At 41.0% G+C, this 17,609-nt stretch overlaps 1 protein-coding gene across 3 annotated transcripts in view; it reads right to left on the bottom strand.

Moving 5' to 3' along the window:
• WDFY2 (WD repeat and FYVE domain containing 2) overlaps positions 1-17,609 on the bottom strand; it is a 324,311-nt gene that overhangs the window by 47,231 nt on the left and 259,471 nt on the right. For 2 of the 3 annotated variants that reach the window (XM_080662909.1, XM_080662908.1), the window contains exons 5-6: positions 13,893-14,043; positions 2,507-2,619 (exon numbers count right to left, since the gene is read on the bottom strand). In XM_080662909.1, the coding sequence (XP_080519035.1) occupies positions 2,507-2,619; positions 13,893-14,043 (264 nt within the window). Of the gene's footprint in view, positions 1-2,506; positions 2,620-13,865; positions 14,044-17,609 lie in introns of all 3 variants that reach the window. The other variant, XM_080662910.1, reaches the window with a different exon arrangement.

Here is a 17,609-nt window from a genome sequence, read left to right as displayed (position 1 = left end):
AAGGAAGACAAGATGGGCTGGAAATACAGGGCAATGAGGGATCAAGGACCGGACTTCTCAACTAGGGGAAGAGCAAGTGGAGTTGGAATAAGGGTCTAGGGAAGTAAAAGATTAGGAGACTGAAGTTAGCAGTGAAACATATAAGTTTAAGATTCCTGAGGTGGGAGAGTTCTGGATCCCTACCAGGCCAGGATTGGCCAGGGTCTAAGTGACTAAAAAGAGTAATCCAATCAGAGAGAACTGAGTCCTAGCCACAGGGGATATGTTTCTGTGTATTCTTCCTCCCAAACATAGAGATAATTCAGATGATCTTTTAAGAATCTTTTTCTCTGGGTTCAATTTTCTCCCATTTATTTTTTTTTTTTCATTTTTTTTTTATTAAGGTATTATATGTGTACATATCTTACCATTACCCCCCCCACCCCACTTCCATACATGCCCTCACCCCCCAATGTTTTGCATCCGTTGGTTACTCTTATATACATGCACATAAGTCCTTCAGTTGATCTCTTATTTCCCCCACCTCTCCCTAACCTTACCGCTGTAATTTGACAGTCTGTTTGATGCTTTACTGCCTCTGTATCTATCTTTTTGTTCATCAGTTTATAATGTTTTTCATTATCCCCAAATGAGTGAGATCATGTGGTATTTTTCTTTCATTGACTGGCTACTGTCCTTAAAACAGCCTGGTACTGGCACAAGAACAGACATATAGATCAATGGTACAGAATAGAGAATCCAGATATCGACCCAAACCAATATGCGCAATTAATATTTGACAAAGGAGGCATGAGCATACAATGGAGTCAAGACAGTCTCTTCAATAAATGGTGTTGGGAAAATTGGACAGATACATGCAAAAAAATGAAACTAGATCACCAACTTACACCATACACAAAAATAAACTCAAAATGGGTACAGGACTTAAATATAAGACGGGAAACCATAAAAATACTAGAGGAATCCACAGGCAGCAAAATCTCAGACATATGCCAAAAGAACTTTTTCAGTGATACTGCCCCTAGGGCAATGGAAGCCAAAGAGAAAATAAACAAATGGGACTACATCAAAATAAAAAGCTTTTGCACAGCAAAAGAAACCATCAACAAAACAACAAGAAACCCCACTGTATGGGAGAACATATTTGCAAATGTTATCACTGATAAAGGTTTAATCTCCAACATCTACAGGCAGCTTATACAACTTAATAAAAGGAAGATAAATGATCCAATAAAAAAAATGGGCAACGGGCCTAAATAGAATCTTTTCGAAAGAAGACAGAAGGAAGGCCAAGAGACACATGAAAACATGCTCAAAGTCACTAATTATCCGAGAGATGCAAATCAAAACGACAATGCGATACCATCTCACACCTGTCAGAATGGCTATCATCAACAAATCAACAAACAAGTGTTGGCGAGGATGCGGAGAAAAAGGAACCCTCGTGCACTGCTGGTGGGAATGCAGACTGGTGCAGCCACTGTGGAGAACAGTATGGAGTTTCCTCAAAAAACTGAAAATGGAACTCCCATTTGACCCAGTAATCCCACTCCTGGGAATATATCCTAAGAAACTAGAAACACCAATCAGAAAGGATATATGCACCCCTATGTTCATAGCAGCACAATTTACAATAGCTAAGATTTGGAAACAGTCTCCCATTTCTTTTTTTCCCTTTAGAAAATCCCTTATGACCTAGGTACTATCCCTTTTTACACTCTCATTCACCTACTTTTGTTCTTATATGATGCCTAAACTCAATATTAACCTTGTTGTGTACTCAACCATGGGTGTAATCTGCAGAGGATAAAGCTCATTAAGAACCATGAAAACAGGCAGTGACTTATTTTCCAAGGTTAACATCACACACTAAAAATACTAGTAAAAAATTAATCATCATCACCTATTCAAGACTTTCAAAGACTGTGTGGATATTTTATATTACTTTGTTTAAATGACTCTGAGTAGGCTAGTAACATAAAAGGAGCCTTGGGTTTTAAACGGGAAAGAGCCCAAAAGGAAGGGACGTTAAAGAACTTTTACCTTTTCATACAACCTGGTTACCCATGATGAACATATTTTTCATTTCACTTGTCTTGGAAGTGGGAGTCAGTCTTGCCCGCCATCTCCTAGATCCAATGATGGCAAGGACAGACTGAGGCAGCTGTCCTTTTGGCTTTCAGGGGTTTGTGCAGTTGCCACATAGTCTCAAACAATGTCTCATTAACATGTGCCAACCCTGGCTCTCCGGGGGCAATATGACAAAGAACCAAATCAACAACATTTTCAAAATAGATTGAGTCCTCTTTTGTTTGTATTGATGTTGAAAATTTTTGACATTAGATTCTAATGAATATTTCTGAAATCAATTAAGTATATCATGTGTATTTTTGTATAAGCCCAAAGTGTACCCTGTCACTTTCACAACTTATCTGAAACCAGAACATGCAGCACGTGTGAGCTCCTGAGAGAGCAAGTGGCACATGGATTTTGCTTTCAGTCCCACCTGTATGTCCTCTGAATGTTGTGACCAGGGTGCAGTTTTCTTGCTCCAGTTTGAGGATGGTTACTTGGCCTGAATGGTCACCAATAAACACATGCCGGGTTTCAACATCGAATCTATCATATAAGCATTAAGGATTTTTCTCAAAATTGAGTGGAGGGATTTAACTATGACATAACCATGCAGAGGGAGGAAAACAATAAATGTAAGAAAGATACAAAAGTGGACATAACAAAATGAAAAGACAGTATTAGTGGACAGTAAGACTCAACATGACAAAGATGGCAATTCTCACATGAATTTATAAATTTAATATAATTCCTATAAGAATATCAACATGTTTTCTTCCTGGAGTTAGATATGTTGATTCTAAAGAAAAACAAATAAGCAAGAAAAGCCAGGAATATTCTGAAAATAACAGTAATATGGCATATGATGGAGAAGGCTAGCCCTATCAGATGTTAAAACATGTTATAAAGTTTCTTTAATTAAAAGTGTGGCACAGATGCATAATTGACAAATAGAACATTGAAATAGAACAGAAAGTCTAGAAATAGACCTAAAAGCATAGAGAAATTTGTTACATGTCTACTAAAGGTGGCTCTTCAACTAATAAAGATGGATTTTTTTTTAAAAAGGAAATATTAAATAGGATTTGTATTTCACATTATATACTAGGACAAATTCCATATGAATTAGAGATCTAAATGTAAAAAATTAAAAAAATATATATGTTCTAGAATGGAAGAGTTCCTTTATAACCTTAATGGAAAAAGCTATTACTATCAAAAACACAAACAACAAATACAATAAGCAAAGCTAAAAGACCAATTGGAAAAAAAGTATTTGCAAATTAGGTCACAAAAGGCCCAAATCTCTAATATATAAAAAGAGCAATCAAGAAAAAAACACCATAAGCCTAATAGAAAAATGGGCTGACATGGCATCTGGGAACTTGGATTTCAGGAGGGTTTCCGCCATTAACAGACAAAAGTGGCTAACTGTGCCTTAACTGCACAAACAATATGGTTCATGACAAACACCCACTTTCCTTGTGGGAGTCTGAAAGTTTAGTACATGCCATGCAGAGGCTGCCTATGTGACCAGCCTCCAGTAAAAGTCCAAGGTGCTGAGTCTCTAGTGAGATTTCCTGGTTGATAATGCCTAGCAATAACCCTACCTCTAGAGATCTATCCAGAAATACACTGGCAAAAATACAAGACACATGACAGAGGCTACTCACTCTGTATTACTCTGTATTACTGTAATAACTGAAGTTTGAAAACAACCCAAAAGCCCATAAAACGGGGCCTTATTAATTTAACTATGACATACCCATGCAGCAGGAGGAAAAAAAGACCTCCATAAGCAAAATGACATGGAGTAACTTTCAGGATATATTACTAAGTGGGGGGGGGGGGGGGGGGCGCGGGGGAACCAAGGTATATAAGAGTTATATGCTTTACTACCTTTGTGTAAAAAAGGGAGAAAATATAAATACTAGTATAAGTGTGTGCATGCTCATACTTAGAAAAGAAAACCCTGGAAGGATAAATCAAGATCTAACAAAAATGGTTCCTATAAAGAAGGGAGAAACAAGTTGAGGGGACAGAAATGAGAGACTTCTCTCTTGTAGCATTTCCATTTTATAATCTTGTAATTCATTTACACATTAAAAATATTTATAAAATTAAAAAATCCCCCAAATTAATAATGTAAAATGAATGAACCTAATTATCAAATTGGTGATACAAACTCATAGTTAACACAATTATTTCAAGTGACTTCAAAGCAGAGCATTTTGACAGTGCATCCTTTGTAGAACATATTAAAGGACAATGAGAACTGCAAAGAAATCTAAAGCCTCATCCAGTAGTCTTGTTACTATAATATTACTATTATTATTGTGAAACTAGAGGCCCGGTGCATGAAATTCGTGCACGGGGGGCAGGGGTGTCCCTCAGCCCAGCCTGCACCCTCTCCAATCTGGGACCCCTCGAGGGATGTCCAACTGCCCGTTTAGGCCCGATCCCTGTGGGCAGTCAGACATCCCTCACACAATCCAGGACTGCTGGATCCCAAATGCTCGCCTGCCTGCCTGCCTGATTGCCCCTAACCGCTTCTGCCTGCCAGCCTGATCACCCCTAACCACTCCCCTGCCAGCCTGATTGATGCCTAACTGCTCCCCTGCAGGCCTGGTCGCCCCCAACTTCCCTCTTCTGTCGGCCTGGTCACCCCTAACTGCCCTGCCCTGCAGGCTTGATCGCCTCCAACTGCCCTCCCTTGCAGGCCTGGTCCCTCCCAACTGCCCCCCTCCCCCGCTGGCCTGATCACCCACAACTGCCCTCCCTTGCAGGCCTGGTCCCTTCCAACTGCCCTCCCCTGCTGGCCATCTTGTGGTGGCCATCTTGTGTCCACATGGGGGCAGGATCTTTGACCACATGAGGCAGCCATCTTGTGTGTTGGAGTGATGGTCAATCTGCATATTACTCTCTTATTAGATGGGATAGAGGCCTGGTGCATGGCTGGGGGCCAGATGGTTTGCCCTGAAGGGTGTCCCGGATCAGGGTGGGGGTTCCCTTGGGGCATGGAGCGTCCTGGGTGAGGGGCCTGTGGTGGTTTGCAGGCCAGCCACGCCCCTCTGTGACCCAAGCGGAGGCCCTGGTATCTGGGGTTTATTTATCTTCTACAATTGAAACTTTGTAGCCTGGAGTGGAGCGAGCAGAAGGCTCGCAGCAGCCATTTCTGTTGGGATTTATGTATCTTCTATAATTGAAACTTTGTAGCCTTAAGTGGAGGCCTGGGCCGGCCAGGGTGTGTGGAAAGCTTGGCTTTCTCAATCCCCGGGGAAACCCAAGCCTCCCTCCTGCTCTCTGTGGCCGTAGCCATCTTGGTTGGGTTAATTTACATACTCACTCCTGATTGGCTGGTGGGTGTGGCTTGTGGGTGTAGCGGAGTGACAGTTAATTTGCATATTACTCTTTTATTAGAAAGGATAATACTATATGTACTGATAATTTATTTTCTTTTTAAAAATATACATACATATATTTTCTAGCTATCTCTAAATACTATTCCTCACTAAAAGAAGTGGCTGATTGCAGGAGTGGGATGGGAAGGTACAAGATGAACTTAAGACAGTTGTGCCAAAAAGCAAGGAAATGATCAGAAGCTATGGGGGTATAAAAAAGACACAAAGATGAATCATGTCTTATTGGCCTAACCCTAAATCCAAATCACTTATAAGTTTAGTTTCACTTTAGTTGAAAACTTTAATAACCTTCCCTCCCAGGCTCTTTACCTTGGTCCTCTCTCCTTTCACCTCCCAACATGCTCTATAGCTGATAAGAGGGGGAAGGCAAAATCTTTTTCAATTTGAATTCAGTTAGTTACTGGGTAAATTTAATTGCTTTTTACAAAAGAAAAATGTCTATATAGGTTTCATGTTAACAACGCTTTAAGAACTGGTGAAAGGTGTGGCCACACTGCTTCGTTTTAAGCTTTCTACCTTCTTTTCCTCCTACCTTCCCCTTTCCTCACAGTGAGAAGACCTGCCCCTCAGTCTTGTAAATGTACCTGAGAGGTAGGAGCAGAGCCACTGTCTCCACTAAAACTGAAATGGTAGACCTGTAATTGTGGGAAAACTATACACTCTTGTTACAGCCCTGCCACCCCTTGTTGTCTGTGTATATATAATACTTTGTCCTTCATATGTAAAAGATCCAGTGTTGGAATTCTTTGGTGTAAATAAACGTTTGGTTTTATTTATCAAGAAAAAAAAAGATACAGGAACCAATATGATGGGGCTCTTACTGGCCAAAGATGGGACAATAAGAGCATTAAAAGAAAAAAGCAATTTATTGAAATATAATTAATATATTGTTTAAAAGACAAACAAAACCTAAGAGTTTATGAAAGATTCCCACTGGCGGTATCCATGGCACTAAATCTCTATCTGAAAATGAGCAACTAGAGAAATAATTAAGAATTCATGTTGCTTTTGCTGTGCTAATTGTATTTCAGGATAATCAAATAGCCCTAGTTAAATGAGGTAAAGTTCTACTTTATAGAAGAATTCCAACTAATACATGTGCAAAAACAATAGGATTACAAAGTCACCATTTTGCGACATCAATGAAAGAACTAGTTCAGGCAAAGATCAGCAATTGAAACCATTACATGAAAAGCTAATGGGGGGGGAAAAAAGGAGATATATGTACTACTACATGTAATACTTTAAACAATAATAATAATAATAAAGCTAATGGGAAGAACTGCATTGCAGGGAGAAGCTGTCACCACCTGAACTACTGATCAATCTTGGCCTCACTGGAAGGGCAACAACCCCACACTATGTGCTTCTGGGTGTGAAGCAACATGGAGCAAAACAACACAATTACCAAGTATACTTAACAAAAGTTGAATCTGAACTCAATCAAGATTTCAGAGGCAACTTTCAGTGTACAGAAAAATATGGGACATGGGTAGGCAAGTAGAGGAATAGGTTAAATGATAACATGAGGAAGCAGAGTTCCATTTAGTATACAGGACTGTCTACAGGAGAACTGATTCAGTACCTCCACAGTGGCATAAAAAAAGTGAGGTGCAGTCACTACTCTAGATTGAGATTGAGGAGATATGACACACTGACCCAATGAGTGGACCTTGTCTGGACCCAATATAAAACAAAATCACTGCAAAAAGCCATTTTAGAAACAGTGACATTTTTAAAATGGATCGGTTATTCAATAATATCAAGGAGTAATTATAAAATTTTAGCAGTAATATCATTATGATTATTGAAAGAAAATCGATAATTTTTATTTTTTTAATTTAATAAATCTTTATTGTTCAGATTATTAAAATTGTTCCTCTCCCCCCCCCCCCAATAGCTCCCCTCCACCCGGTTCCCACCCCACTCTCTGCCCTTACCTCCCCCACATTGCCCTCATCCATAGGTGTACGCTTTTTGTCCAGTCTCTTCACGCACCTCCCACACCCCTTCCCTCCTGAGAATTGTCAGTCCACTCCATTTCTATGCCCCTGATTCTATTATATTCACCAGTTTATTCTGTTCATCAGATTTTTTATTCACTTGATTTTTAGATTCACTTGTTGATAGACATGTATTTGTTGTTCATAACTTTTATCTTTACCTTTTTCTTCTTCTTCCTCTTCTTAAAGAATACCTTTCAGAATTTCATATAATACTGGTTTGGTGGTGATGAACTCCTTTAGCTTTTTCTTATCTGTGAAGCTCTTTATCGGACCTTCAATTCTGAATGATAGCTTTGCTGGATAGAGTAATCTTGGTTGTAGGTTCTTGCTATCCATCACTTTGAATATTTCTTGCCACTCCTGTCTGGCCTGCAAAGATTCTGTTGAGAAATCAGCTGACAATCGTATGGGTGCTCCCTTGTAGGTAATTAACTGTTTTTCTCTTGCTGCTTTTAAGATTCTCTCTTTGTCTTTTGCTCTTGGCATTTTAATTATGATGTGTCTTGGTGTGGTCCTCTTTGGATTCCTTTTGTTTGGGGTTCTGTGGGCTTCCCGGACTTGTAAGTCTATTTCTTTCACCAGGTGGGGGAAGTTTTCAGTCATTATTTCTTCAAATAGGTTTTCAGAATCTTGCTCTCTCTCTTCTTCTGGCACCCGCATAATTTAGATGTTGGTACACTTGAGGTTGTCCCAGAGGCTCCTTACACTATCTTCATATTTTTGGATTCTTTTTTCTTTTTTCTTTTCTGGTTGAGTGTTTTTTGCTTCTTTGTATTTCAACTCTTTGACTTGATTCTTGCGGTCCTCTAGTCTGCTGTTAGGTCTCTGTATAATATTTTTTATTTCAGTCAGTGTATGTTTAATTTCTAGTTGGTCCTTTTTCATATCCTCGAGGGTCTCGCTAAATTTATCGGCCTTTTCTAGGAAATTCTTGAAAAACCTTATAACCGTGGTTTTGAACTCTATATCCAGTCGTTTGTTTTCCTTAATTTCTTTCATTTTTGATGTTTCTTTGTCTCTGCATTTTCGCTGCTTCCCTGAGTTGATAGAGTAGCTTTGTGTGCTAGGTGTCCTTTAGGGCACAGTGGCTCAGCCTCCCCAGTTACCTGAGGTGGACACTCTTGGTGCACCCCTTTGTGGGATGTGTGCTCAGTCTTGTTGTAGTTAAGCCTTGATTGTTGTTGGTATCACTGGGAGGAATTGACCTCCAGGCCAATTGGCTGTGAGGATCAGCTGTGTCTATGCTGGGAGAAATTCTGTGCTGGAGACACTCTTATGAGACAAGACTTGCAAAATTGCAAAAGCCTCTGTACTCAGCTTGGATGGGGCAGAGTTTCAGGGCAGAGCAGACAGCCTTGGTTTCCCGTCAGCCCTGCCCTATGAGGCCCCTGGGTCTCAGTGTCCCTCGGTAATCGCTGCAAGCACCTCTGAGAGAAAACTGCCCTCGAGTTTCGCCTGCTGCCAGACAGTCCAGTTTCTCCCAGAATGAGTTGGGGTTCCCAGAAACTTTCCCGGAACTGGAGTTCAGTGCAGTTGGGAGCTTCTGTCTCCCTCCCGCTTTAGAAAGCCAGCCATGCCCTCAACTGCCAGTGCCTTCAGCAGTCACTCCTCTCTGCGCACTCGCACCTCCTGACCTCTGCCTTCCGCAGCTCCTGAGTCTCAGTGTGCTTTCTCTTTTCCTGACAGTCCAGATCCCCCCCGAATGAGTCTGGTTTCCCAGCATCTCGCCCGGGACTGGAGTTCAGTGCAGTCGGGAGCTTCCTTCTCCCTCCCGCTTTAGAAAGCCAGCACGCACTTAGCCACCCATGCACACAGCCGCCCGTCCTCTCCGCGTGCGAGTCTCCGTACCTCAGCCTTTTGCAGCTCCTCTGAGTCTCAATGTGCTTTCCTCTTTTCTTCTAGTTGTAGAATTTCCACTCAGCCAGCTTTCCTGTGGTTCTGAATGGTGTCCGTTTTGTCTTTTAGTTGTAGTTTTGATATTGTTGTGTGAGGCAGCAGTTTAGGTGTTTACCTATGCTGCCATCTTGGTTTCTCGAAAATCCATAATTTTTAGAGGTGCACAATAAAGAATGTAAGGATGAAATGACATAAGGTCTAGAACAGGGGTAGGCAAACTTTTTGACTCGAGGGCCACAATGGGTTCTTAAACTGGACCGGAGGGTTGGAACAAAAGCATGGATGGAGTGTTTGTGTGAACTAATATAAATTCAAAGTAAAGAAGCGGAGGGGAGAGCAAGAGAACCCTCCGCTCTTTCGACTCTGCGGGCTGGATAGAACAGCCGAACGGGCCGGATCTGGCCCGCGGGCCGTAGTTTGCCCACGGCTGGTCTAGAATATGCTTAAAAATACTCGAGCAAAAAAGAGAGAGAAAGCAAAAAAGGATAGAAGAATTAACAGTGGATCTGAGTGATAAATATGTGGGTGTCCGTTATATTATCTTTTTTCCAGTTTGGTACATATTTTGAAAATTTTCATATTAATACATTTTTTAAAATAGTGAAGGAAAACAAAGCATAACAAATTTCTCCAGCCTCAAGAACAAGGGAGAAAAGTTATATTCTACAAACAAGTATATATATATGTGAAACTCTATTATGATTTATATGAAACTAGAGGCCCAGTGCACAAAATTCGTGCATGAGAGGGGGGTGTCTCTCAGCCCGGCCTGCACCCTCTCCAATCTGGGACATCCCTCTCACAATCCGGGACCATTGGCTCCTAACCGCTTGCCTGCCTCCTGCCTGATAGCCTCTAACCCCTCTTCCTGCCTGTCTGATCACCCCTAACTGCCTCTGCCTGCCTGCCTGATCGCCCCTACCTTGCCCCCCTGCTGGCCTGATTGACCCTAACTGCCTCTGCCTCAGCCCCTGGCCTAAGCTGCAGTATGGCCTCCCTGTGCGGGAGGCAACCTGGAGGATCAGGGGAAGGCACCGCCCCCATTACCCCTCTGCTGCTGCCACTGCCGGCCTGAGCCTGGGCCCTTTGCAGCCGCTCCTCAGCCCTTTGCAGTCACCTGTGGCTGCCTGAGCCTGGGCCCTTCGCAGCTGCACCTCAGCCCTCGCAGCCACTGCGGCTTTGTCCAGAAGGACGTCTGGAAGACGTTCGCCCTAATTAGCATATCACCCTTTTATTAGTATAGATAACCCTGGCTGGGGTGGCTCAATTTGTTGAGCATTTTCCCATGCACTGAAAGGTCTTGGGTTCAATTCCCAGTCGGGGGCAAGTGCAGGAGGCAATGATCGATGTCTCACTCTCACATCAATGTTTCTCTCTCTCTCTCTCCACCCCCTTTCCTTTCTTTCTCTCTCAAGAATCAGTAAAAAAAAAAACACAAAAAAACCCGGCATATCTTCAGATGAGGATTAAAAACAAGATTTATACAAAATAAGATCATTTATATTTATCTTGATTGATTATAAGAACAAAGATTAAAAAAAAAAAAGACTAAATGTCCAGCATTCTTTACTATTGTAGGTAAATAATAAAATTTTCTTTAAAAAATATGAACTCAACAAAAGCTATTTTGAAGAGGGCTGAAATAAAATTATAGTACAACCTCAAAGCCAGAGTGATTGGCATTAAATATGACATGAGGAAATATGAAAACCAAGATGACCTTAATAGCTTTTCAGTACTCTTTCCCAGAACAGGAATAGATCTAAGAGACTACCTGGTGGAAAGATATTTCACTATGTAGGGTGACATCTTGAAAATATCTCCAACATGAACAGAATGTTAAAATGAAGAGTATCTTAACTATTTTGTGGAAAATGTGATAAAAAAAAAAGTGCCAAATGACAGGACTAAAAGGTGAGGCTGGATAGAGTATTGACAAATTTATGGACTATGAAGTGGAGAGGGAAACAGTTCTATTTCCTAACTTAAACTGCCATGGGACTTCTGAGAAATAGTTCCATTCTACTGTATCCGGTTATGCAGAGAAGTAGCTAAAAGATTAAAAAACTCAAATTCTATTCCTGGTTCTCAGGTAACAGTCATGTGACCTCGGAGAGTCACGTAAGCTATCTGAGCCTCTCTGAGCCTTTAGTTTCTGCATTATGAAAATTGAGAATTAGTTCATTTTTTGTTTTTACTTTACCTTACTGTATTCCTGGTGAACAAAGTAACATTAAATAGAAACACTATATAAGCCCTCAGGGACTGCAAATGTAAATTATCCTTTTTCTATCCTTCTCTGCATTATTATTATTATTTAGACCATTTAATATCTGAAGATTCAGATCTTTAGCTAACACAATAAAAGATTTTGAAGTTATTCAGAAAGAATTCAATTTGTAACCTGGTCATTCTCTGTCTTCCTTTATCCCTCTACTTCATTGCATATTTACTCTCCACTAAGAGGCCTAAAAGAAGAGAGACTCTGGCAAGGGCAGTGCTGTTATGCCATCAATGTGCAGCACTGGAAAATTATTAGGAATGATATGCTCCTAGGAGTAAGAGCTGGCTGGCACTGTGGCTCCAAAATTGGAGCTAGAGAGGCAGAGCTGGTGGAGGTAACGGAATCTTCGGCAAGGGTCTGTCTGTAGTACTGCAATTCCCTTCCACCTTAATAGCAAGATTAGACTGGATAGTCATGGATACTGGAAAATGAAGCCACAGGCTTTCATACACACACACACACACACACACTTTGCTTGATAAAACCACATGTTTGTGGCCAAAGGAAACAGTCAAAAAACAAGGGACAAAGACTACCAAAGTCAAGTCAAGTTTAATTCTGTGTTTTTGTGTTTCATTTTCAAATAGTTTAAAAAGTAAACTAGCCCTGGCTGGTGTGGCTTGGTTGAGCATCATCCCGTGCACTGATTCCCAGTCAGGTTGCAGCTCAATCCCCAATAGGGGATATGCAGGAGGCAGTGGATAGATGTTTCTCTCTCATATTGATGTTTCTCTTTCCCTTCCCCTCCCTCTCTAAAATGAATAAAAAACTTCTTAAGGGCAAGATCTTTATATTTCTCTACTCATTGACTTGGTTAGTGATCTAGAAGATAAATCACTAGGTGTGGCTAGTAATAGAGAAGCCAGCATATTAAGAACAAATTATATGGGTACCATTAGTTCTCAAAAGAGTAATGCAGTATGATGGGGGAAAACAGCAGTCCAAGCAGAATCTAGGTTTTAGCAGTGATTTTCCTACATCCTAGCTGGGTGGCCACACATAGGGCCCATGACGATTCCTAGGCTTCAGCTGACTCATCTGGGAAATGAGGCATTGGACTGGATGATCTCAGGCTCTTTCAGCTCTAACACTATAAGAAATCATTAATGGATTGGCAAGAGAATTCATGCCAATTAATTTACTTTAAAAAGTAAACTCTGGAATTTCTTTTATTAACAAGTGGTACCACCCTCTCAAAGATAAGTTGATTCTGTTCTTCATTTCTTATTGTCCTTGCTTCTGGTCTTCTTGGTAATTTGCCATTTTACAACCTTTTATGAAAGCTATTCTTAATTTCTTCAGCTTGCCCTTCCAGTGAGGAAAAATAAGTGACATTACCCCATACACACAAAAATACAGCTACTGCAAAGAAACAGTAAAGTATTTCTTCAGACTATTGAGAATTGCTGAATAAGCAAGTTTACAAATAAGGTGAAAATCTGAAAGCAAGTCTTACTATTTCTTCCTACTTTGGCTGACAAGTGATCTGTTCTCACCTATTTTCTTATTTGCCAGAAGGTGAAAAGAGTTCTACACCTTTTAAATCAAAGGCAGGGTTCTTTATTCCTTACAACGGTCACATCATCCAAACTTATTAAGCCTGTGCTTGCTGGAGCCCAGATGTGAGGATTACTCAGCATTAGCAGGTGTTCACACTGAGTACATGGGTCCTGAGACTTGGGAGACAGAAATAATACCATTCTACATATCCTGGGAAAGTCTTGGACCTGTAACAAAGCCAATAGATACCAGCTGACCTACTCAAGTCCTGGCACGGTAGTCTCTCAAATATTTTTTAAATGAATAGGAATACTGTGGTTCCTCTGCCAGGCACCAATGGGCGTGTTCATAACCTTAGTATCTATGTGTAAATTACTTCTGTACAAAAATAAAAGACTGTATTTCAATGATGGTTTTATCCCCCATGTTCTGCAATTGCTTGTGACAGCTGAGACTCACAATCCGGGCTGTGTTCTACTAGATGTCAGGCTTTGGATCATAGTATATCACAACCTACTTACTTTAGTTGAACTAAGCTCACTTTACTCCTCCTACATAAGGATTTGTTCATTAGAAAAGTCTATGAGTATCTTAATCAGCAGGGTAAGTCAGCAAATAAAAACTTTCCAGTTGCACATCCCCCAAATTTTCTTGAAAGAAAGAAGTCAGCAGCTAAGTTCCCACCAAGGAATTTTCTCCAGCAAAGGATACTGCAGGCCCGAGGCCACAGCACTGGTGCGATAACCTCCCAGGCGTTGCCCACTCTCAGAGCAGTGCCAGGCAAATTGCTTGTCTTGTCCCGTGCTCAGCACCCACTCCAGCTCCAGGACAAACAGGATCATCGTCACTCTGCTCTGATGTGCTGAAAACCAAGAGGCAAGAAAACAACCCATAAAGTATCCTAAAGGAGGCTGTAAAGCATGGCCCACAGAGATGCATTGTTCTCTTCTCCCCTCCCAGAACAAGTTAACACAGGTAGAAAAGGGTTCTCAGCAGCAGTGAGGGCATGCCACTGTAAAGGGGCACGTCCCTGTTCTTATATGATGAAGTCTGGCTTATAAATATACAACAAAATTCTAGATCAACTATCTGTAAGAAATCAAACACTTAGAATGGAGGGCAGAATTAGGCCCAAGTGCTAAATAAAAGTGAATGAAATATCCCCTGTCAAAGTACATATATGTGATAATGAGAATATATTTCCCAGGGTTGCTCATACACAAGAGCAACAACATCATAGAATTATTGCATCACACAACTTCAGAGTTAGAAGAAATCACTCATGTCATTTACTCCATCTCCCTGGGGAACTGAGGCACAATACAGTTCAGTATTTTGACCAAGGTAGTGGCTTCACAATTACCAAATAAAATCAGTAAAATATTTGCTTTCTTCTTAATATACAATCCCAGAGGGTAAGGAAGAGGGGTCTGTGGCCACTGAACAGAGATGACTGGAATAAACAGAGATTAACATCCTGGAACCTGGGCCTACTTGGTCCAGTCTGGTGAGCGAGAGTGGACTGATCACAGGTGTGATGTAATGATGGAGAAGACAGCAGTTTCCCATTTTGATAAGCTGCCCGTTTCTGTGTGTCTAACAAGTACCAGGTACTTAAATATATATTATCTCAGTTATAGTGACCCTGCAAGAGTGGGGGGTTGCCTCATTTTACAGACATTACTTAACCTTGGAAAGATGGCCCTTTTAGATTGACTCCCGAACAATACACTCAGAACCAGAGTGAATACCCACAGGACACTAATTTCACCAAATGCCTGATGTTTTAAAATTTGGTATTTGAAGCATGAGAATCTAAAGGGATACAAAAAAGGAATAGAAGCAATATCACGACTTCTCTATAGTAAATGTCTGTCTTTCAGAATAACAGCCACAATCAAGATAAAACATCTTTAACTAAAAGAGTGACTTCCTGGAGAAACTCTGAAGATTTTGTCATGTCTGTGTCATCAGATGTCTAATTAAGTTCCACCAACAATGGGATAAAAGCAAACTCTCTAATGCAGTGGTCGCCAACCTTTCGGACCTCACGGACCACTGGTTGGCAACCGCTGCTCTAATGGGTCCAAGTGTACCTGCGTCTATTTTAGGCAGAACATGGCTCCCAGCACTTTGCCCTTTTTCTCATGAAGGGACCTTTGACCTCCTATTTCTTACTTTCTAAGTCCAAGGGGATGACAGTGGCCCACAGGGTAAGGGGGTTTGGGGGGGAGGGATGTTAGTCCTCTGAGCTGCCATCATGTGCCAGAGGAGAAAGAGGAGTTCAGTGACTTGTTCAAAGGTAGACAACCAATGAGTGATGAAGCTGGAATTAAAACCCTAGTCTCTCGGCCAAGTTGGTTTTCTTTCTCTGTGTCAGGCTATGACCCTGAAAAAGAAACAAAAAACAAACCCCCAAAATCAAACCCATACTCTTTTTAGGGTGACAGAATTATTTTAATCAAAAAGAAATCCTTTAAAGGTCCATACATATCATTAAGCTTCAGAAACCTGGGCTTGAAGCCTATACTTCTTGAATGGCAGTGGTGAGAAAGGACATCTTTGCCTTGATCCTGATTTGAAGGGAAAGCACCTAGTTTCTCACAGTAATTATGATGTTAACTATAGGTGTTTGTTTGTTTTTTGTCCATGTCTCCTTATCAAGTTGAGGAAGTTCCCCTCTATTTGTAATGTGCTGAGAGGTTTTGTTTTGTTTTGTTTTTTTTTATCATGAATGGATGTCAGATTTTATCAAATGCTTTTTCTGCATCAGTTGATATGATCATATGATTTTTTCTTCTTTAGCCTTTTGATGGAATGGATTACACTAATTTTCAAATGCTGAACCAGCCTTGAATATCTGGAATAAATCCTACTTGGTAATGGTGTATAATTCTCTTTATATATTATTGAATTTACTAGTATTTTTTTTTTTTGAGGATTTTACATCTACGTTCTTGAGAGATACTGGGACTGTAGTCTTCCTTTCTTGCAATGTCTTTGGTTTTGGTATCACTGATTCATTTAAAAAATGTTTATGAGATAAATTTCACATAATATAGAATTCGCCATTTAAACCATTCAGTGGTCTGTAGTATATTCACAATCTTGTATAGTCATCATGAAAAATTTTCCAGAACATCACCCTCAGCCTAAAATAAACCCATATCCTCATTTTCCTCTTCTCCCATATCTGGAAAACCATTAATTTACTTCGTGTCTCTATGGATTCTCGTATTTTTTATTATTTCACTAGAGGCCCAGTGCACAAAATTTGTGCATGGGGAGGGGGAGGGTGTGTCCCTCAGCCCAGCCTGCACCCTCTCCAATCTGGGACATCCCTCTCACAATCCAGGACTGCTGGCTTGCAATCGCTCGCTTGCCTGCCTGCCTGCCTGATTGCCCCTAACCACTTCTGCCTGCCAGCCTGATCACCCCCTAACCACTCCCCTGCCAGCCTGATTGATGCCTAACTGCTCCCCTGCCTGCCCAATTGCCCCTAACTGCCCTCCCCTGTTGGCCTGGTCACTCCTAACTGTCCTCCCCTGCAGGCCTGGTCCCTCCCAACTGCTCTCCCCTGCAGGCTTGGTTCCCCCCAACTGCCCTCCCCTGCAGGCCTGGTCCCCCTCAACTGCCCTCCCCTGCAGGCCTGGGTCCCCCCATGCAACTGTCCTCCCCTGCAGGCCTGATCACCCCCAACTGCCCTCCCCTGCCAGCCATCTTGTGGTAGCCATCTTGTGTCCACATGGGGGCAGCCATCTTTGACCACATGGGGGTGGCCATCTTGTGTGTTGAAGTGATCGTCAATTTGTATATTATTCTTTTATTAGATAGGATATAAATGTAATCATACAATATATGGTCTTTTGTGTTTAGTTTCTTTCTATTAGCATGGTTTCAAGTTCCTCCATATTATAGCATGTATCAGTACTTCATTCCTATTTTGATGGCCAAATAATAATTCATTGTATCAATATACCACATTTTATTTATCCATTCACCACTGATGAAAATTTAGGCTGTTTTCACTTTTTGGCTATTATGAATAATGTTGCTATGAATATTTGTGTACAAGTTTTTGTGTGAATACATGCTTTCAATTCTAATGAGTATACAGGAGTGGGCAAAAGTAGTTTACAGTTGTAAGTACACGAAACTGAGTTTATTCTTGTATTATTACTTATTAATCACTGTATTATTTATTATGAACAACTATAAACCTACTTTTGCCAACCATTGTATAACCAGGAGTATAAATACTATGTTACAAGGTAACACTATGTTTAACTCTTTCAGAAACTGACAAACTATTTACCAAAGTGGCTACACCATTTTACATTCCCACCAACAGTGTATAAGGGTCCCAATTTTTCCACATCTTTGTCAACACTAGTTCCCCCTCAACCTTTTTTGAGAGAAATTAATATT

This window comes from Plecotus auritus, assembly GCF_963455305.1.
Source record: "Plecotus auritus genome assembly, chromosome: 3".
In the NCBI taxonomy this organism is placed as follows: Eukaryota; Metazoa; Chordata; class Mammalia; order Chiroptera; family Vespertilionidae; genus Plecotus; species Plecotus auritus.
The sequence above is the reverse complement of the archived record's forward strand: the minus strand, read 5'-3'. Positions and strand labels throughout refer to the sequence as shown.